This window comes from Mastigoproctus giganteus, chromosome 1 (assembly GCF_048544385.1).
Source record: "Mastigoproctus giganteus isolate SK-2022 chromosome 1, ASM4854438v1, whole genome shotgun sequence".
Lineage (NCBI taxonomy): Eukaryota > Metazoa > Arthropoda > Arachnida > Uropygi > Thelyphonidae > Mastigoproctus > Mastigoproctus giganteus.
This window is the reverse complement of record NC_143575.1, coordinates 155,519,758-155,542,378: the sequence shown is the minus strand read 5'-3', so window position 1 is coordinate 155,542,378 and position 22,621 is coordinate 155,519,758. Positions and strand designations below refer to the sequence as shown.

General features: G+C 39.7%; 1 protein-coding gene across 6 annotated transcripts in view; it reads left to right on the top strand.

Annotated features, from left to right (window-relative positions):
* Positions 1-2,409: 2,409 nt before the first annotated feature.
* LOC150091205 (voltage-dependent calcium channel subunit alpha-2/delta-3-like) overlaps positions 2,410-22,621 on the top strand; it is a 1,918,419-nt gene continuing 1,898,207 nt past the window's right edge. For all 6 annotated transcript variants that reach the window (XM_090374703.1, XM_090374689.1, XM_090374699.1 and 3 more), the window contains exon 1: positions 2,410-2,714. In XM_090374703.1, coding sequence (XP_090230829.1) covers positions 2,518-2,714 — 197 coding nt within the window. In that variant the 5' untranslated portion in view covers positions 2,410-2,517. The remainder of the gene's footprint in view (positions 2,715-22,621) is intronic.

The window sequence follows — 22,621 nt, the reverse complement described above, 5'->3', positions numbered from 1 at the left end:
TATTCATATTAAGAAGTTTATTTTATAGTGAATGTATAGTCCCCAATACTACAATTATGCCATTCCATTTATGAATGTGAACTTGCTGTTAACGAAGAACCACATTTTGTATGGCCGCCGTGCGCGTTCTCGGGCACGTATGTCGCGCGTTCGAACGATGCCAAGAAAAACACGCCGTCCATCGCTAACTGATGGCAGTATGTGGATGCCATAACAAGCAAGTTGCTAACACCCACTGTGCCCTACAGCTCACCCGGGCGTATAAACAGATTTATTTATTATTAACGCGTTTAGCACCAGAAGTATCTGTCAGATTTCTTTTTTAACACGTGATCTTTCTTGAAGGAGACAAGCTCGGACTCGTCTAAATCTCATTTCATCCACAACTAATTCCTTTCGAGGACTTTACTTCCCATAATCCTCTGCATCGCTGCTACTTAGTTTTGAGTTGCCAGCAGTGTCGGAGCCAATGTCAGAATTCAGCGAAGGAGCGTAGAGACTGTGACATTAGGTCACGACTTATCAGTGGCCAGCGAGATGACAAGAGAGCCCTAATGCGATGACGTACAGCATTTCTCCATCTGCCGGGATCGATGTATATTCAAACAAACTTTGTTTTTAAAGCGGAGTAAATTTATTTTCTATAATCGTCGTTGTCAGACATCCTTTCTAATTTCGCGTATTCCCGTTGACAATCAAAACGGCGTTGGAATGCTCCATCTCTCGCGAAACACTGTCATCCAGAGCATTTTTCCCGGCTGGCTCCAGTCCAACATTTCACGCTGACTCCAACACAGCTCTTAACACGCATTGCCATTTTTTATCTTTGCAGCTCATTCCTCTGTGACTCGTTCCTTCTCACCAGTGATTATTTTTATGTAATTCTACACTGCCCGAGTCCACTTCGCCCGATCCATAATCATAATTCTCTTACTATGATTCGTATTCAAATTTCATTTATCTCAGCGGCTTTGCGGTGTTTCCTCTTAATTCGATCTTAGTTTTCGCGTGCACAATCGAACAGAACGAGTAACAACAAACACACACAGCTTTCTTCTCTTCTCAGTCACTTTACAAGCGATGACACTATGAGTAAGTACGTCTGATACTGTTTTACATCTCAATAATCCCAATTTGCATTTTCATCCAGCAAAGCACTGCCACATCAATTGCTGTAGCATTAAAGAACGCATCTTGAGCATCAGCCCTTCTGGCGCTGCTTTAATTCGGCATATTTTTCGGCTCTAAACTCCAAAATATGTCTTTCTCATAATGCAGCCATCATTCGTATATATTTTCTGCGAAATTAGAACAATAATTGAAGCGAACGATACTCGGATATTTACAACGTGTGACTTCATAAAACGTTCAAAATGCGTTATGCTAATCGGACTCCACGGATTGCATTTTATTTGCTTCAGCTGCTGGACGAAATCATTAAGGGGTGTAGTTGAGAAGTACTCGAGTAAATTGTGGGTTATAAATATTCATAAAATAGATTAATAAATCATTTGCATCGCATTATTACGAACTGTTTTCGACAGTTTTTTTAAAGTTGATTTATAACGAAAATAAAAAGGGGTGGGGGATTTTATGATTTTAACGTGAAGTCGCTTTCCCTGCATCCTACTGGGCCTGCAAGTGCTCCAAGTCTTGGTTCACTGAATGCATACATCTTGCGCTGCATTCAAATTCCTGCGACTAACAAATATTGGCTGTGTCTGAGGGCCCTTGTACACAGTCACCATTCAGGTTAAACACGTTGCCCACCTTCCTTCCCCCCATCCACAGCAAGATCGATAGATATTGTTTTTCCTCTTAATTTTTATTCTCCTCTCTCTCTCTCTCTTTCCCTCCCTTCTTCGCTCCCTTTCATTGCAGACAAGAACACAACGGGAAAAAAACATCGCGAATTAGCGGAAATGTTACTTAAGCGTTCCTTTCCGTTCTTTCCGCAGATAGATTAGCGGGTTAGGTGCAGTAATTTGTTACGTCACCATAAAAATTACACCATCGCCGACAAGAACACAATAGCAGCGGGCGCTCCTTCCCCCTCCCCCCGAAGGCCACGCGCCAGAAATCTATCTCATCAGCTGTTTCCACTACAAGATAAGGCATGTTTGGATAGCCGGTATCTCCCGCCACAGAATAGCGACCCCCCCATGCACGAGCTTGATTCGCTCCAACCTCCTCTCGTGCAAATGCCGCGTTTCCCTGGATCTACTGTCGCAGATGGTGACGTCAGCGGCCCGCTGCCGGCCGTCGTGCAGCGCGGCCAATCGCTGGTGGCGTAACAAACCGGCAACCACCGAGGGGTCACGTGCTCCGCAAGTCGACCACTGGCAACGCTCATTCGAAAATCGTCGGCAAGGCGGCAGTGGAAACCGCAGTGGTGTGCCGACAGCTTTCTTCAGTCTCCACCGGGGAAACGGCAGAGCACCTTTCTCGTCCTGCCGAGGTGCATCTGTCCTACAAGGCCCATGTGACCTCCTCCCCGCTCCTTGACGACAGTGTACAATGGGACCTTTAGCGAAGTCGAAGAGGCGCCCGAGTGTGCCGAAGTGGCAGCGATCCTGTTCAACCTCCGCTGATCCCAGCAGACGTCGGCAATCGCAGGCATGTCACACCGCTCCATTCGCGCTCGTTGTAGTGGTGCTTCTGATGTCAGCGGCTCCTGCCAACCCCACCGTCGGTGTGGAAATCGCCTCCGACGAGTAAGTAAACTTTTTTCATTCTTCCGAGAGATTCGGTGCGTGTGAGAGGAGGCTGTTTGGCGATGGGGGAAGCCGAGAGGTCGTACGGGAGGTCTGACGACAGGAGTCTAAGGGAGGGAGGAAGCGAGCTTGCGTGCAGCATTAGCGAGAGCGCTTTAAGAGCTCGTATTAGGCTTAGAATAAGGCAGAGTTGGTGCGATGGTTACTGTACAACTAGCGACCTCTTCGTCTGCGTTGTTTACGGTTTCCGTGTTTTCTTTTGCAAATCGTCTCTCAATACCCTATTCGGTAATTGTGCCGGCCAGGGGTTATATTTCGGGGTAAAGAACACGTCTGTAGGTAAGAGCAGGTGAGAATGACGCTGGTAGCGCATTTACAGAACAACAACTAACACGAGAAATCGGTGCGGATTTCTCGTGTTAGTTGTTTACGGTACCCGTGCAGCGGCAGAAATGGTCGAAGTGCTGCGTAAACAGCGCATGAGGCACGAATAAGGACGGGGGGGGGGGTAAACGACAACAGGCACAATTTACTAGTAGTCCGTTATCGAATACCTGACTGCACGGAGAACGAAGACTCGCCATCTGCTGGAGTTCCTCGAAATTGAAAGTGACGTGTCGGTGGAGCACCGACACGTCACTTTCACCGACACGTCTGCAAAAGTTTCATTTCAGGTGCGCTCTTCAAGCGAAACCCTTGCGCCGCGTTTTCGGAATAACACAAACACGTACCGTGGCCAGCATATGAACATTAAACTACCCAAGGTCATATTCAGATCGCGTGCATCCTTCCAGGAAGGGTCCTCTCCTCATTGTGGGGAGAGTTCCCCACAAATAAAGGAATGAATTTCTCCCGAAATTCATTCCTTCATTTGATAGCGGAAACCGTTATATCAAATGGGGGTGAGATCCATAGAAACGGGCTTAGAAAACAAGGAACAAACTCGCTCTGTGGAGAAAAGGAATAACTACTCTTCTATCGTACCGCTGACGAGTTATGACGGTTCTTTTCCTAGAAGATACTTTTCTACGCACGAAGGGTTATGACAAACTCATAATTACGATGTCCTAGTTAGAAACACGCTGTATGTTCGAAGACAATTGAATCTATTTGAGTTACGCGGCATTTTTGACATACATAACCCGGATCGAAATAACTTTCAGCGCTTCTGAATCCCGTAAGTGTGTTGAATCACTATACCTTCGTAACTCCCCCGGAATGTAATTGCTGACTTTGTTTTAGCTGGACTAGTACCCCACGTTTTGGAGACGATCTGTTTATAAGGTTGAGTAATTGGGAAACAGGGAGGCGATTTATGGAACTTTTATAAGTAATTGATATAACTAAAGAAGATGCATCTGATGGTCAGACAATATCATATGAAGATTCAAATCTTTCGCTCGAGATGGTATAAGAATCACGGGTGAAAAAACTGCTTTTCATTCGCCCGTGATTCGTGTACCTGTGAGAGGTACACGAATTACGTGTACCACGGTTAGGTCTTCAATTTGGGTAGGGAGTAACTCTTTCGCCAGCTAAGTTGGAGATCTAAAGTTGAAATTTTTGACCTTATCGTAGAGTAACTCGTTTAAGGCGAAGGTCCTGGTATTTTCCTGTGGCAAATTCCATGTTGAAAAGGTAGAATTTGTCGCCGACAGCTAGAACTCGGGCATTTTATGCACGAATCTGATGCTTCATGGCTTGAGTTGCTCTTTCGATAACGTAAAGAACATGGTTACAATTCTTAGGACATTTGACAGACTTTTAAAGTACACGGGCAGGTAGTTCGCAGTTGTGGCGCACCTTTTCGCATTCTCGGTTAACTTAATCTTCTCTCATTATTAAGAATGCAAAGCTCTCTTGTATCTTACATTCCAATTGAGATATTTTGCAATAAATACAGTTTCAACCAAAACCAATGTGATACGTTCGGAAGTATTAACTCTCTCGGTATCCCCATAAATATAAAATGTAATAAATGAAGAACGTTACTGGTAATTGCCATCCAGCAAATGAAATAAATGAAAGCAAGCTACAGGAAAGTTTCTCATCCAGGTTTCGCAATGCAAGATTATGCACACCCATGTGCAGGGCGAGAATCGATGAATGACTAACTTCTTAACCGCAATCAAATGCACCTTACCTGGCTTATTTAATCTCCAAAAAGTGGTAACGTCTCTTCAGCACTCTTTTGAACTCTCCATAAAACGCATTGTCACGTTATGACATATCTGGGATTCAGATCTTTCAAAGTGTCACGCAGGCAGATAAAATTTGCGAGTCGCGGCCAATCCCGTTGTCGTCATTGAGGAATTCCCGCTATCCGATGGCAAAAAATGAACCGAGGCCCCATCTCTTTGAAACCATCCCTGACCAAGTATCCCTACATGTTCCCCGTGAGCCGGAAATCATTCCAGTAAAACACATTGAGGTAAGTTGTTTGGTTGATGAACAACAAGCGCGTGAAAGTCATCGCAGCCCGTAAAACCACATTCTTTGGTAGTGGTCGTGGTGCTTTATTGAATCTCGTGCTGAAATCAATAAGGACATCTTTCGTGGTTGTCGGTACGCAGCCTTTTGTGGGTTCCTATGTTCACCACTGTTCTTCCTACAGGGTAAAAATGAGCTGCTCAGTCATTGCTCACACGACTAACTCATGGAACGAACAAATTCTGTTGGTGGATGCAGATCTAATATATTTAGATACGAATATTTACGTTTATCAAAATTTCTGGGAGAAGAGGGCAGTGGGGGAAGGGGAAACAACAGGACATTCCGAATACCCTGCCCGGTATATCAATTCCACGCGCATCTGCATTTTTTTTAAAAAAGAAATATGCAATAACCTAAATAGCAATTTATGGATCGGTTATAGTTCATATTTACACATTAAAATATATTTTTCGTCAACGATCTTAGCAGCCGTCTTCCTGCGTTTTCCTTTTATTCTTAAACCACTAGTAAACATACTGTTTAATCCCAATTTTTGGTTTCTGCTTTTTCAGAAAATGCAGAACATTGTTTGGAAACTGTTCTGTGCGTAACATAATCCGGAACAGAGGAATTTGTGATACTTTAATTTTTGTAATAAATGGGCAGCCATTAAATCTGCATTCACTCTTCTTCATCATTAAGCAGATAAATCTTCTCCCCCGTGTATCTACCTAATGGTATCATTGGAGAACTGTTGCCAGTGACATATGCCACTTCCTTTTTAATGTATCGTTCTAATAATGTAATACTTAGTTGCAAATGTTTCTAAGAAAAGTCATATTTCATACTCGGCAATTAAAACACAGTAAAATTCGAGCAGAGGTATACTTAGAACGCGTCAGGAGTTTACCCTGCCAAGTAGCTGGAAGCGTAGGCAATTCTTTGTGCATTCTTAATATTATTACTTGCATCTAATATTTTAGTCAGTTCCCCCAACCGAACCGCATATATGAGATTAATTCGTTAGGTTAGGGAAATTTTCAAAAGTGGGAATTTAAGAAAAATGTGTAGCCATAGAAACCTGCAATGGAGACAAGAAGAAAAAGATACCAGCACGTTCTTCATTCAACACGTATTTTCAGTTATTTGTCAAAACTTAGAGCACTAAATACGTGTTGAGTACGCTTTAGATTTACTCATAATCTGGAATATAAATACATAAACAGAATTCAGCAATTTGCATTCAGTGTGTATTCAACAATGGTATACAGATCGAACATCAGAAATGATGACACGGGGGTGCCATCTCTAATGCTGGCAATGAATAAAAAAAGCCCTGGGTGAATATCACTGATTTTTTTTTTTTTTTGTTCAAAAGTAATCTCCCACGCCAACGGTAGGTTTAAACTTTTTTTTTAACTTGCTCTTTTGCCAATTTTTCGAACTGCTACGTGATCCTTTATTCCAAAAGAACAATGGTTGTCCGCTTTTCTGCAATGTCGGCATGCTCTCCTGGCCTGCAGGGTCCACGATTTGTTTCTTAGTAAGGGCTGGAACTTGATGGGACGGCAACTTAAGAGCCAAGCACCAACTAGCTCAGACAACAGCGGTTCAAGGGAACAATTCACTCCTGTATCAAGGGGGGGATGGGATATTCCTCAAGAGGATATCAAGCACGTTCTAACTCCATGCACCATAGAGCTGCGATACTTGAGTACAGACGTATACTGGTTTTGCATTTAAATAAAGATATTTTGTCCTGACGTGTTGATCATTTCTTGTTTTCATCATTATCGATTTGTACACCAAAATTCAGATAATTAATGTTCATTTCTTTTCAGGATAGGCAAATATTTTTGGAACTGAGTTATACTGACGATACTTCAGTTGCAGCAGCACCGTGATTTATTTTTTGTCTCGCTGTAGCAAATGATCAAGCAGGCTGTAAGTTGGACGTGAAAACAAGCGGGATGCAGAGCCATTGGAGTTACCAGTTTGAAAATTCTCTTACTGGTTTCAAATGAAAAAGGCCGAATATTGGCTAATTAGTGGCATCCGACAGCTGAGTAATAATAATATGAGTACTCATATCGTTCGCGATTATTCTTGTTTGCCCTGACGTTCTTCTCAACATTGCTGTTACATATTGATAATTTTATGCGCTATTTAAACTGTGAAATTCCACAAAAATTAAAACCTTTGGTTACTATCTCTTGCGTATTTGACGCAGTGACAGCTGCCTTAACTTCACGCTTGTTGAAATCAGTTTGGTTGGTAGGTAAGATCCACTAGGCACATCGCCCCTTCAGCGCAACTTTAAATGGATTCGTAAGCAGCTTTTGGAATTCCAAAATATAAATTCTCGTACGAGACGCGCACATTGATTTTTCTTTTTAATGTGAAATTTTAAAGGGGAAAGTGGGCATAGTTGTTCAAATAAATTCGGCATTAAAATTCAAGAGATGAATATACGCCATCATTAAAGGTAAATACGGCTTAAATGGTAACTTGCTTATTTAGCAAACACAGAAGAAAACTCATGTATTTAAGATAACGCATTGTAAGTTATAAAACAATACACTGATGTATTAGACGTTCCAAAAGGAAAGAAGAATAATATTAAATTCGGCTTGTTCATATGTATAAGCTTGCGAATGAAAATTTTCAAGCTTATACGCTCGCTGATCATTAAATTATGATCGCCTACCAAATACCGTGTTGCGCCACCTTTCGCAGAGATAACAGCCGCTATTTGCCTAAGCATCAACTCCACTAGATGTCTGAAGAGGTCCGTAGGGATCTGCAGCCATGATACAAGACTTTCCACAGTATCGGAATAGATGCTTGCATGTCCGTACGCCTCATTTCTTGTTACGAAACATCCTATAGGTGTTCAATGGGATATTAAGGTCAGGCCAACTTGGAAGCCAATCAAAATGCATCTCCTAAGAAATGCCGGTAGACATCACTAGCGAAACGTTGGGCCATACTCATCAGGGTTTCTAGTTCTTGTGAGCAAAACATGCCCCATATTAAGCAATACCGCCTGGGTTGCGTCACACACGAAGACGTCCATCGGCGCGTTGCACCAGGTATTTGGAATCATCCGACCAGCACACTCGTTTCCAGTCCTCCAGTGTCTAACTAGCGTGTTGTTTACATCACAACATTCGCCGTAGACGACACGATGATCAGCGATGAAGATAGGGCGTCTCTTGAGTCGTTTGCTGTGGAATTCCACAGCAGACGACTCGATACGTCTGAGAGTGTGGCGCATCATCATTTGGAATATTGTTCTTGCATTCCCTATGTTGTATTGCGAAGTCATCCGTCTCAGAGTGATCTGACGTGAAGCCCGTACAACGCGCTGCACCCTCTCACCACGAACATCCACCATGCGTAATTTTTTATAGCTGTGTAGGCAGGAGGTGGTGTGACTCGTTCGATACCATTCTTTGTACACCTTAGCCACAGTGGACCGTGAGAAACCAATAAGAGGTGCCGTTTTTGATATGAAAGTACTTGAAGCACGAGCTCCCACAATCATACCCTCTTGAAATTCCTTGATATCTTTATTACGCCTTATAACTGCTACTTTATCACTTCGACTTGCACGACCAGATGAAAATTACCACTATTCTAGCGTACGAAGTTGTTCGTCTTTTTATACATACTGCAGCAGTCCTTTACGGATGGGGTGGTCACAATTCAGTGATCACTGAGTATATACATATGTAAAATCGTGTGCTATAAAAACCATTAGACTGTTTAATTACATTTTATAAATACGGACAATATGATTTCAGCTGAAACAACTCATCAAGGAAGTGCAGTCAGGCAGTTTGTTGTGCAATATGAGTACAAATACGGTAGTTACAACATTTAAATGTATAAATACGGTCATATGGACATAATTCTGCACATAACACTGTAATTCAAAAACACAAGAATTTAGCTCTGTCATAAAATTTTGGTGTGAATGGAAAGAAATCAAAGCAATTCACGAATGAATGATGAATACTTATTAAGGGAAACGTCCCACGCCACATAATCAGATTGTGCAATGAATTTAAGGATGGCCGGTAATCAGTGAGACGATCCAAATCACGTGATACTGTCACTACTGAAACAATTGCTGCGGTAAGAAAAATTAATCGTGAGTGGCCGACGTATAAAGGTTTCAGAGATTGCCTGGGAAGCGCATTTATAACATTGAAAAGAGCATCTGTCCCTATCTAGAATGGCTGAAAGATGGGTCTGCGATCGTCGACATCGTGTTGGGACATCCACTGAGCCTTTGATTCTTTTCAGTGACAACCCAGTTGCACGGTCCACTACTGGGAACTAATGAGACAAGGGTTCATCCATAGGAAGCTTAGCCAAAATATTTAATCAAAGAAATGGAAGAAGACTGTGTCACCCTTCCCAAAACATTCCAATGAACCGTAATATTGTTAGTTGATTATTTACTAAAAGCAGCCGGGTGAAAGGTGATTGCTATTCTCAATTAATGTTTGCAGTGAGGGACTTTATTAAATCTAAACTTCGGGGAGAATTGAATAAAATGTTTTAATTCATCATAATGTGCCTATTCATGTACTGTATTATTTATTTGTTTATTTAATAACAGTGCTTAGCGCGATTAAGACTAATTTTCACGTATTCGTAAATCTAAACTAAAAATTGCAAACAAGTTTTTGCTCAGTTGTCAAAAATAATAAAACAGCAGCAACTGAACTATTATTCGGCGTGCACTGAGTTCATACAGTGCACGTCACTTATTGTGATCACAAAACTTATTTCTATGAAATCCCGATCAGATGTATAGTGATAGTTAGAAAAATCGACGTTTCTTGTAGTCGACGCTTGTTTTTGTTATCGCGGTTTGCGCACATGCAGTGGAAGTGATTACCCAACATTCCAATTTGTTCTTGAACTCCGACACTTTGCGTGGCTAGTTAATGCTGTGGCTTCGTGCAGTTCGTATGGTTGTCGGTGCTGTGTCTGCACCGAGCTAACAACGTGGAGCGTTGAATGGTACCTGAGAATTGGCCTTGTACTATTATGCACATGCGTCTCTTCGGGGCGTTGTTTATTGTTTGTCCTAATGGTCTGCCATACTTCAGTGTTCCCTGCATCTCCTTGTGATGCACTGGAAGCTGGTTTTCTGCCTGCACCTCAGTTACATCTCATTGTGGTGCAGGATCATTGGTTCTTTTACAATACATATTGTACTTAATTAGCTTTCACTGCACAGAACTCTTTATTCCAAGCTTCTTTCGATGTATTAGGATGTGTTCCTCAGTGCAGTAATTAAGGTTCGTTTTGTGCTCATAGATGAACAGATATGATAAGCATCGCAGCTCCATTGATGTTGAATCAATTCTATTGGCTGGATTAGTAGCCTTCGAAACGGAAATTACTTGAGACAGTTGAAGCACAGGATGTGAGGTAACCATTTCGAATAGTGGTAGGCGCTTACCCTGATGAAACCACGGCGGGTAGTTTGTCAGATGAATGACATTCATCTCACATCCGCACATGCCTTTGTGCGGATGTTTGTGTGCTGATCTGATGAAAAACATTGCTCTTTGGAACGGGCATGGGCGTTTCAGTGGTTAGGTTGATGGTTCTGGCTCCTGGTTGCACACCTGTGGGTTACCTGTCGAATGAATAGCTGTGATCTTGCTTTGGTTAGTGTAAACAGATGTACAAGTGCATGGATGCTGTCTTATGACACTTTAGATAGAAGATCGGAAATTGTCTGTGACTGGAGAATATCTCGTACGGTGGTATGCGACCTATATGAACTGAAATGCCAACTATGGAATTGATCTCGGTGTTGAGAGAAACAGCATTTAGGGACCAGACTTAAGCTTGAATTTGTGATCGATCCATCACCTTTAAAGCACACCTGTAGTCTCCTGGTGACTGGGGTTTCCTGTAGAGGATTAGACCACCACGGCGAGCTTGCCGCTTGTGATGGCGACGGTTGAATAGCGAATTGTTGCTTTGCTGCTTGAAGATGTTGTTTCGGACTGGTCTGCTACCAAGCTGCTTATTCCTTAGTAGCTAATGAAAGAATACTACATCCCCTGTTCTTTCCTTTACTGCAGGGATTAAGTTATTTTCCCTGAGCAGTGCTATTCTTGATTACAGCTTCACGATTGTTATGTGATGAGTACATCAGCTGCAATTTTATGTAGTGAATGCAATGTCTACTTTCTGTGGTGAGGTGAAGCAATTAAATATTTCCGCGTGAGAAAGACATCTCCTAATCAAGACCAGCACACTGACGATCAGCTTTAGTGCGACATAATTGTTTCATTGCTATATGAACTAAAGAACTGTCATCCTCCAAATTGGGGGCATTATATTGATGCTGCGTATTATGTTATCAGTACGCTGGCAGACGATCGATGCTGTATTTGTTGTCATCCGTACTCTGGCAGACGATCCCTGGGGCGTCTCCATATGCCAGGAATGAAAACGAACTAGGGGTTTATATGTTATGTTAGAAATTACCTGTGCAGTACTGTGACAGTTTGTGGAGTTGTTAAGGAAAGCTGGCTAGGACTGCCTTCTTTAATAATAATAAAAAAAATAGTCCATACCTTTACCAGTCTGACTGTAGAGTATTAACCCTTTTTATGATTTTAATATATATTTTTTATTTTTAATGGTTGGTACGGTTATCCAGAAACATTATGGGTTTTTCATTTTTATTGGTAACTTTCTCGAAAAGATGTTAGTCAACTTGAAGTATTTTATAGCGTTTGATTTTTTTGTTTTTTTTTCTGTTCACTTCCACCTTTGCTTTTCATCGATAAACAGTGCTGAGCGCTCCATTTTCATCGGTTATTGATTTAATGTTGTCCCGAAGTGATCGATCACAATAAGCGGCGTCCACTGTGTACAGTTTATAAAATTTTGAAGAAGATAAGTGTAAGAATAAAATATATTAATGCTTTAAAAAGTAATAGCAATTAGCGGATTAAATATAAAGTCTGAGATCTACAACAATTTTTACTAATAAAAAAACGTAAATTTGTTATTCGTTAATTTCGTTTAGTGAAAAAAAAACACAGGGCTAGAAAATGTGCGAAGAATTGACAAGGAAAAGGTGGAGTAAAATCTCGAGTTAAAAATTAAAACTAAACAAACACCATGGATAAAAAGAGGGGAGAATCAACAAAATTATTAACGAGACTGTAAATAAAATGAAGGCCATGCAAATAGCCCCGAGAACGAAGACAGCAAATTGTACTGAGAACTCACAAAGAGTTGCCATTCCTGCGAAGAAACATTACATGATTCCTAAAGCATAGAAACGGTTTAAATGCGCATAATGACACCAAAAGATGTCGTTATAAGCAGCCAACCCGTCCATCCTACAGCCTAGATTTTAGTCCCCAGTGAATTTCGAGGAGACAATTTCAGAATTTTATTTCACAGATATTGCGGAAAACTGGAACAAGTGCACAGAAGTACAAGGACATCATCGTTTTTTACACTAAATTTGTTGCAAAACTTTTTTGTTGTAAAGTTAGTGAACTGAAATTAAAGGATCTGTTAAAGCCACTAACTTCTATAATGTGCAAACTCAGCTGGCCCTTGTTGGTAAAGCTTGCAAGCCATGGTGAGCATAAAAAAATATGAAAGACTTCTGTAACATGGGCACACCAATCATACGGAACTGCTTCCATCTTCACAACGGTTCTCCTTTAGGACTAAGTAGTTACACTATTTTTAAGGCATGTGGTATTTCAATCCACAAACAAGCAAACTGGTTATAGAATACAAGAAGTTACTATATCTCGTCTGTAGACCTGATATAGTAAATTTTCTTAGTTGGTTTGGACTTATTAGAAAACAACCACAACTTCAAAGGGTTGCCTCAGTGTGCAGAATTTTAAATAAACAACTACTCCTATTGAGTATTATTGTCATTTATTTAAAGAGAAGTCTTACTAACTCAAGATATCTTTCAATGGATTTACCATCTCATTAGAAGGTGAGGAGATACTAATCGGTGTTGATCTCCATATTCACTAATAATTCTTAAATCGAAAGATAATGAGAGGTCTGCGTATAATCATGTAAGAAACTTCCCTTTCTTCAAGTTTAGAGTAGTAAAAAGAATTTTGCTACCAGCGAAAAGGAGGTGATTGTCCCTCTGTATAAGGCAATGGTCAGGCCACGCCTTGAGTATGGCATACAAGTCTGGAGGCCTCATTTTAGGAAGGATGTAGATTTGCTTGAGCGTGTACAGAGAAGGGCAACAAGATTGGTGGGGGGCGAAGGGTTCTTCTTACCAAAAAAGGCTTAAGTTCTGTAAATTGCAGCGGCTGGAGACTAGACACCTGCGAGGTCATCTGATTGAGGTGTATAAGGCCTTGAATGGGTTGAGCATGCTGAAGGGATTCTTCCTCTTGTTCAGATTACGAACCTAAGGGGTCATAAATTCAAATTGAGAAAAGACACATGTAGAATAGATGTGGGAAAATTTGCCTTTAGCCAGCGGGTGGTTAATTGCTGGAACAAACTTCCATCTATCGTTGTGGAAGTTGATAGCTTAAATAAATTCAAGGATGAACTGGACCAACTTTTAGAGGGAATGGATGCGTGAAATTGTTTCTTTTTTTTTTTTTGGACTGATGCTACATAAGCTCATACTTGCTTTCGTGCATCACATGCCTCCATTTCTACTACTACAACATTTGTAACCAATGAAATTCAGGGCAGCCCTTCAAATAATGATTCATCAACATTCTCCATAACATGCCCTTCGCGGATAGTAAAATGGTTGCGAAAAGATTGGGTTCGAATTACGTTAACATGGGAGGAACTTTTATGAACTTTTCCCCCCAAACTATTGCTGAGCTAGTTGGTCTTGAACGAACATTAAGCAATTTTTTTTCCATAGAAACTTGGCTTTCCAAACCAAGAAAAACAAAAGCTATAGAGTACGCTTGCAGATAATATAGTGACGCCTCCCTTATTTTCTTGCACTTAAATGTAATTAAAAAATCTTGCCAAGATACAGATAAGACAGACATTTCTGAATATGAATTAAATAATTGAAATTTCTCCATTTCTTGGAAAACCGGTAAGTAGTTTTTAAAGCATACTTTATAGTATGGTTGTCAGTGCGTTTTTAAAGCATACTTTATAGTATGGTTGTCAGTGCGAATATAACACCCTCATATTTGATTTTAATTACTGTACACTAGAGCAGGAGTCGACAACCTTTCAAGGTCGAAATCCCATATATCGTTTGTAACTGATGAATTTGAGGGAAATTACTGTCCTTAGGGAAATTACCTGCTGTTGTTTTGTAGGGAGGCAGGTATACACGGAGGGGGGGCTTCATACTTTGGCACGGAACTTTACCATCGTAATTAATGGAAATACCATATCGAAATAATTGTATGAGGTCATTTGGCACACGTGCTGTAAGTTGTCGACCCCTGCACTAGAGAAACAATTTGAATTAACTGCTTTACCCATATATAATGAAAGCATTTCACTGGATATCTTTCACTGTATATGAAAATGAATTTTCGGCATGAAATTTAAATATTTTTATAACGAGAATTTCTCTGTCAGATACATCGATATTCAAAGCATTGATAACATCAATATTGAACCTGAAAAATTACTTTTTGTCGTCGGAATATCCTGGAAATCGACTTCTTTACAGCCTTTTCAATATTCCAAGGCGACATTTGTCACCTTTATCATTCGCAACACTCCGGTCCTTTCGAATTCCAAGATAAATCTTAGCTTGGCGCGACCATAGCAACAGTTCTTCTACTACTTCTTTGTAGCGAAATGCTACACGTTGGTGTTGTGAGATTTAAAATTCGCCTCACGTAGAAAATTTCTAACAATTTTTTTGCCCCGACAAGAAAGCTGCAAAAGAACATTATATCCGGAAATAAAGGGGAAGATGTTTACTGGAATTTTGCAATTTTTTATTTGGTTGTTTTTGGTCACTAGTGGCTGCTAGTCAAATATTTCTTTCTAATCCCAGATTTTGTTTTCAGCTGATCTAAATCAATTTCATCATTGTAAATAAAGCGTACTTTTGCGTATAAGCTACATAAACTTATAAATTAGAGTTTTCTTTTAATTAGAGAATAAAAAATATTTTGGGTATTAATAAAGACTGATTGAGAAAATGATTGTAGACAAATATAAATACTGCTGCGAATTTTTAGATGCGCATTTTTGACCTTGTCAATCTACATCGAAAGACAATTTAACACATACTTAGGATTACATTTCTCGAAGAGTTGTAGAGAGTTTATTCGTAGATACGACTGCCGAATTTGCATATATTACTTGGGGTTTTTCAGGCAACAACAACAGAGCAGAGAACTGTAAAATCTTGATTGAGAAATGATTACGAGCCTACACAATCTTTTGTTGCAATATGTTTTAAAAATGCACTTCCTTTTTAGGCTTTTTCTCAGATAAGCTTGGTTATAATGATGAATATTATCAACAAGATATTGCTACTATGGAGAAACGATATCAAGGAAGGTGGAAGGCAGTATTCTGGACATTGATCAGAGGGGCACCTGATCCATTATAAAAGAAAGAAAATGAAAAAAATAAAACACTTCATTTTTATGCCGTTGATTATAATATTTGTTAATATTGCCTTAAAATTCTTATATGGGTAACTCCCATCCTCTTTAAATCCGTGGGTGCTTGGCAATATCTGACTTCAAATTTGGATTCAGTTCATCAAAATCCATCAGATATTAGATTAGCCATACAATGGAGGGAAGTCACAGGCTGGACTGGCCAAAAAAAAAAAAAAAAAAAAAAATCGCGAGATAAAATTAAATGATTGAATTCCAATATGTTTTGGAAATAACTGTTTGGCAATTAATCACTAGCTTACATTTTTGAACTGCGTAATTTTTCCAGGGATAATTAAATTTCCATACATCTATATGAAATGCTAGAAGCCTGATGAGGAGTCCACCATTTTTCGTGATGTTCACAAATTTGTTTGTAAAACATGGTCGTTACTGTTGATCGTCCACTTGTCCAGATTGTACCACTACTATGACGATTGCAGTTGTTGCGCCAAGAAGTCTCTACCATTGAACCACTATCGCTGGTTTATTGGTAGAGTTAATGAGTGAAGATGGCTCTTTCCAACGTTAACTTTCATCAGGGAATCAACTTTTTAATGGGATCATCAGTGCGTGTGATATTAATTAGATCTAATCGGGACGATCTTTTACTCGGATTCTGTAAATATCCAAGAAGAAAACGCGGAGTGAAGATACGAAAAACTTGATCAAATGTGAGAAAAGAATAAATCTTAAACTGTTTCGAAAAGTTAGTTGTACAATGCAATTGGAAAAAGAAAGAATGCTGCATCAGAATGAACTACCATCTCGGCTATCATGTGGATAGCGGTTGCTATCTCCCATCGTACGAAAGAGGTCTAGATTCGATTCTGGTCCCTCTGGCGAAAGCTATTTCATGTCCGGTAAGTTATTATTATTTTTTTTTCACTCTGCGTCGGAATTAGTTGGCCTAGGGACACATCTTCTTTTTTCATAAAGCAGCAAACTGTCCATAGAATATGCGCAGTTTAGACACCATATACTGACGCATGGCCTTATTTGATTAGGCCTATTTTAACTAACCTAATCAAACTCCGAAAGCTTCTTTTCAAGACTATTATGCAATTAAAGGCTCTGCACTTCTCTTAGTTTTGGAATTTTTCACATCTGGTGCATGCACTGGGTAAGACAGATAATGGGGCAAGAAACAAATGGGTGGAAGGCGAGATTCATATCATTATTACTTAAGTTCTGGTTTTAGACTAAGTACTCAAACACTGCTGTTGGCTAATCAGTTCTGTCCGTTTATTTCGGAATTCTTATTAAATTAATGACTGAAGATGGATCTTTCCAACGTTGAAACTTTCATCACGGAGTTAACTTTTTAATCGGATCATCAGTGTGAGTAATATTAATTAGACCTAATCGGGACTAATTGCCTTGGCTGTTACCTCCACGAACTAACTACCGCGGCGCGTTTTTATTGTGCCTCCTTTAAAGATAGTGCTCATGAATAATACACGGAGCCAGTGACGTCACAAATTTTAATTGCTACTCATTAACTTTAAAATTAACGAAGTACATCTCCGATGCAAGAGATCGTTCACAGATAGCGACGAAGATTGTTAAAACGACTCTCATTTTTCTGTTGGGAACTTCCACATCGACCGGCAAGAAGTAATGAGTGGAATGGAAACCTGTTTCGTGCAACCTTTCCTCGCAATACTTTCAAAATGGCAGAACATTATACGATAAACAGTCGCAAAAACTGTACGAAGCTTTCAGGCTAACTACTTTGCATAATGTTACCTCGCTGATCTCTTCTTTCATTGAGTTATCTTGGAATTGGACGAATAGAAGGCTTCGGGGTAGGGGAAGGGACACATCGAAATATTCCCCGCTTTCTTTTACTGCTAATTGAAATATTAAACCTTCATGTTCAACTCCTGAATTCTGATACGTCCAGATGTGCTCTTCGTGTGTCGTTAAATTTGATGCTGCATTCCTAGTTGGCGTGTCCAGAATTTCCCCACCAGATATTACACTTAATAAGATGGATCCATTTAGAAAGTAGAGTGTACTCTTGTTACTACAAGCTGGAAATCTTTAGGGAAGTTTTCGTCCCCGTTTTTTGCGCAACTCATTTATAAGGAGATTATTTATTTATTCGGACACTACAAGATATCTTTGGCGTATCAAGCACTAGAGATCGCCAGTGACACAGTCGGCACATTGCCATGGCATTGATTTCCAAGCAGTAATGAGATGGTACAGGGTATAAGTCTCGTTACAGCTTTGATTAAGTAATCAGGCCAGTGTCTTTCCTTTTTGTTTTAAAAGTCTAAGTTTTTTTTTCTGGACTTACAGGAGCTGATAAGGACATTGTTCTATCAGTTTGCTGATCATAATTATTCATTATCAAACACTATAAAAGATATCTCTGATTTTTCAGCAACGAATCACCCAAAAAGCTTTTTTTTTTTTCAATGATTAGTAATGCTATATGATTGACTAACCGGAGATATCACTACTATGGGTGTTAACAGAAATTTTACCAAAAAGAGAAGCTCAATTTCTTGAGCTTTTCTTTTATTCTTTCCTGTCGAAACATGGGAACTACATCCGTGTGTAATGCACAATGTGTGGAGGGTGTTAAGCATGAATGAAAGCAGATCTCTCTCTCTTTTCGGCAGTTAAGTAAAATTCATGAAGTAATATAAAAATTAATATTGTCTAAAATTCAGAATGGGAGGCAAGAGTTTCATCATTTTTACAGCGTCCATGACTAATGGTGTACTGAGAGATGGAATTGAGGGGCTAAACTTAACTGGAACATTCTTCACGATCCAGATCAATCTAACAAATAGTGCACACATTCCTTGCCATTCCAAAAACACTTCGAATGATACATTTTAGAGAGCGCCTTCGTAGCCAGGTGGGAAGGAGAAGCAGTGCGTAGCACACGCTTCTTGATTAGACCGGAGTTCGAGCCCGTCACCACCAAATACGGAGGATGCGGAAAGGTCAGGGAATGACCACCGCATATCCCCGGAGCAATATGGCCTTAGTTGCTAATGCTCCTAAAAACCAAATAACAAATAAACAACAACAAACAAGATACATTTTAATGGAGGAGAATTTTTTTTTCTCATAAAATATTTTAAAACTCATTCATGTTTGCTTTTCGCATCCGGTTACACATGTGATGTTCTCATTTATCAGTACATTTCGTGTGTTAATTCTGTTTGTTCGAGATGAACAAACAACGCATTGCATGTGTTTATTATGTGAGCGTTGCATGTTGTGTGGGATGAAAAACCCGGAACAATTCAAGGAGAAAACTGGATTCCCTCCGCCTGAGATTGGCTAATTACAGCCACCACTGAAAAGGCATTGAGGAATACCTCCAATCTGTAACAGGATTCGAACTCGGACCTCTTCAAAAGAATGACAAAACCATCTTACTGTCACGGAGGACTTAAAAGCTGTTGTGGGCAATGGGTAAATATTTGTTTAACATTGTGAAACCTTTCACAAGCGAAAACTGTGATTATAATAAATATTACAAGCAAGCTATATTCTTTGCTGTTTCTTGGAACATACCTTCGTTCAAAGACCCAATTACTGAACTCTGTGTGGGTGGTCGCGAGATTATCAATAAGTGAATGACGTAAGATAATTCCTGTCTGAAACTGAGTGAAAGGAAGTCTCTCTTGTCCGATAACAACGCGTTCGTTTCCCCTCAATTAACGGACTGCAAGAAGTGCAGTAGACGTTGGCAGCCACTTAAGAGAAACCGTATTGACAGCCGGAAAACATTCCTCGATGCCCTTTATTCTCCACAGGGGCATCACTCAACTCGTTTGATGGTACACCAATAACAAGAAAAAATTCTCAGTGTTGCGAGGATTATTTAACACGTGATAAGCCGCTTGACTACGAAAAATGCCTGGTGTTGTACTTGTTATCTAAAGTACTTTTATAAAATTAACTTTAGCCTTTTCGAATTAAAAAAAAAAACAACCTTATATGATATATGTATGTGGAAAGCAAGATTTTTTTTTTTCCCTTTGGCTTTCAAATTCAACGTATGCGGACATTAAAAACGAACCATATGAAAAATTACTCTTTTTAAAAATTGAAATTGGGTTCTCGGGGACCATCGTGCTTGTTTTTTTTTAGTGGCCATAATTTAAACATATTCGATTGATCAGAGTTTATCAATAAAATTTACTTTTCCTAGCGGTATTTGTTTCTCCACAAGTCACCAAACCAAATAGTTTCCTTGCGATAGAAGTTTTTTCCCTTCTGTAATAGAACAGCCCTTGTGCGCTCCGATCATTACTAAATCTCTAGATTTCGTCTGAAGACTCTTCCTTTCTTCAAGAATGCAACTGAGTGACTTTCTAGAATGAGTTTATCGATGTAAGCCAAATAGCAATTCCTTGACCTCGAACAAACTCGCGAGAAGAAAGTTAAGCCTATCTTTTAGTGAACTTTGCGCAAAGTATTTTCTTCCTTTCCTTGAACGCCTTTAAGTTCGTGGCGAATCCGCAAGAGCAGAAAAGGCTTCGGCGAATCTCCACAATTAAATCGAAAAATTACTTCGCTTTTAGCTTTCATATATCCTCATAATAATACGCTGCTAGAAGACACTCTTCTGCATTCATCTGTCACGAGGATCTTCTTTGCAGATTCTGAAGTCGCCTAATTTTCAAATCGATTATTATTTCTGTTTATGAAAATTATTCATCTATATACTTACTCATTCGTTTCATTTTCATTATATTTCGTTTTTACGTTTAAGAAGGTGCCGGTGCCTTTTTGTTGCCGTTTAATTTTGCGCACAATTACAACCACCGCTAGATGGATCTGATAGATCCTAAATCAAATTTTTATTCAAATAAAAAAAATACTCCTTTTATAATAAACTATTTATGGATGACCGCGTGCCCGTATATTTTCCAATACGTACTGCACACCGTACCATTTTTTTTTTTCTCACTATCCATGTCCTAGATTTTGAGAAGGGGGGGGACATTACTATTTTACATTCGTTGGGCGTTGAACTCTGCCCAACTACTCTGTGCATTTTCCCTATAAATAGACTAAAAGAATGGCCTGATAGGATATGCAATCTGTTATTCGGAATATGACCAAGGTGCAATGCCAAAAACTTCCCATCATTATTTCGTGGAAAGAATTGCAAATAACGAAATGGGCCGGATTTTAGAATTCGGCACTCAATGGTGCCGAATTAAGAGCTAATTAACAGCGCGTACTACTGCCTATTAAAACGTACATAAAATTACACATTTCTATAGGCAGTATTCCAACATGCGCTGTAGTAGAGTAACAAAATCGAGAGGTGCCATTCTAACACGTATTTTGGGTTGTGTTTTCAAACTCATGGAAAGTGAGGAACTCATTTGGAGTCACAGACAGTTTACCAATGAGTACACCTGCGCCTGGAAACAAGCATCTAGATAGGAAACGTGCGAATCTACCGTAGCGTGTGGTAGGTGGGAAGAGACTCGAAGTCAATTTCCAATTCCACAAGAGGCACGTTTAAAATAAAATATTACCACCGTAACACTTCGGCGTTCCTTAATGCGTGTACCTCTTCATTTCCAAATTTATCTTAATCGTAATGTCTTCAAATTGTATCCAATCTATCCTGCGCATGAATTATTCATGATCGAGACGAAAGACATCACGACCTTTTTAATGATTCTCGATGATTAAACTAATTAAAGAGAACTCGCCGAAGTTTAAAGAGATATTAGAATATTTTTAAGTTTGACAAAAGCATCTTGTAACGAACTAATGCGTCACGTTCATCTAAACCGCTAATGAGCGCGTTAACATCAGCGAAAACGCTTTGGCTACGATTTTGCCAAAATTTCCGATACCATGCGCGCGCACGCACATGCACACGTTACTCCTAAGGTGGTATCCTACAGCGAATAAAACATTAATGTAATAGAATAATCTTCTGTTCGCCAAGCATAGTTGGGTGCCTTCTTCATTGTTGCAGCACGCGACACTCTAACAATACATGAAGGTAACTAAGGCAACACGATCTCACGTCGCGGTAATGAAGCTGCGTGCACATGGAGATGGCAGAACGGCAATATTCATTCTCCATTAATGGCAGACTGTTAGGGATGATTATTGTTAGGATCCTTAAAGTCACTAGTTACTCGGCTGCCTTCCTATTTAGCTTAAAGAAAACGTCATCTGCTGGTGAAAGATTGAAGGGAAAAATGGTTTCGGGAACGGCCTATATGTCCGTATGTTGAAAAGAGGTAGTGGAATGAGCGTGGAGACTAGATATTGGATATCTGAAGTCGTGTGGAAGATGCGAGCCATTTAATATAGAATTAAAGTTCATTAAAACTCTTACGACTATAATAATTTATGTCCGATATCGTTTCCATCTCTCGCGTACTTGGTTGGACTTAACAACTTGGCAGTTAAGGTTAACGCTTTGTAAATTGGAATCGGATTAATAAATAGATCTGGAACAGATGTGGCGAAATTTATTTCAATGTTGTTAAGTTCCGCCTTAATTGCAGTATAATTTTCACATGACGTTTATATTCTAATTACGTTGCTCTAATGGACTTTCAAAGAAGATAAAATTGAGTGAATCGTAAAAGATGCAAGCCAGCAATTATGCATTTAAGCCACTTTTTTGGGTCAGTACGTAACTTAAGAGATCGGATGAAAGCAGTGATGTTTGTTTAATTAATTAGAATGGTGGCAGTGCATATTGATGTAATTCTAAGAATGGAAGGAAACCTTTACTTGTTTCCAAAGAACAATGTGACACCCGAACTCAACCCAAATAGTGACGTTATCCATTATCTCTAACAAAAA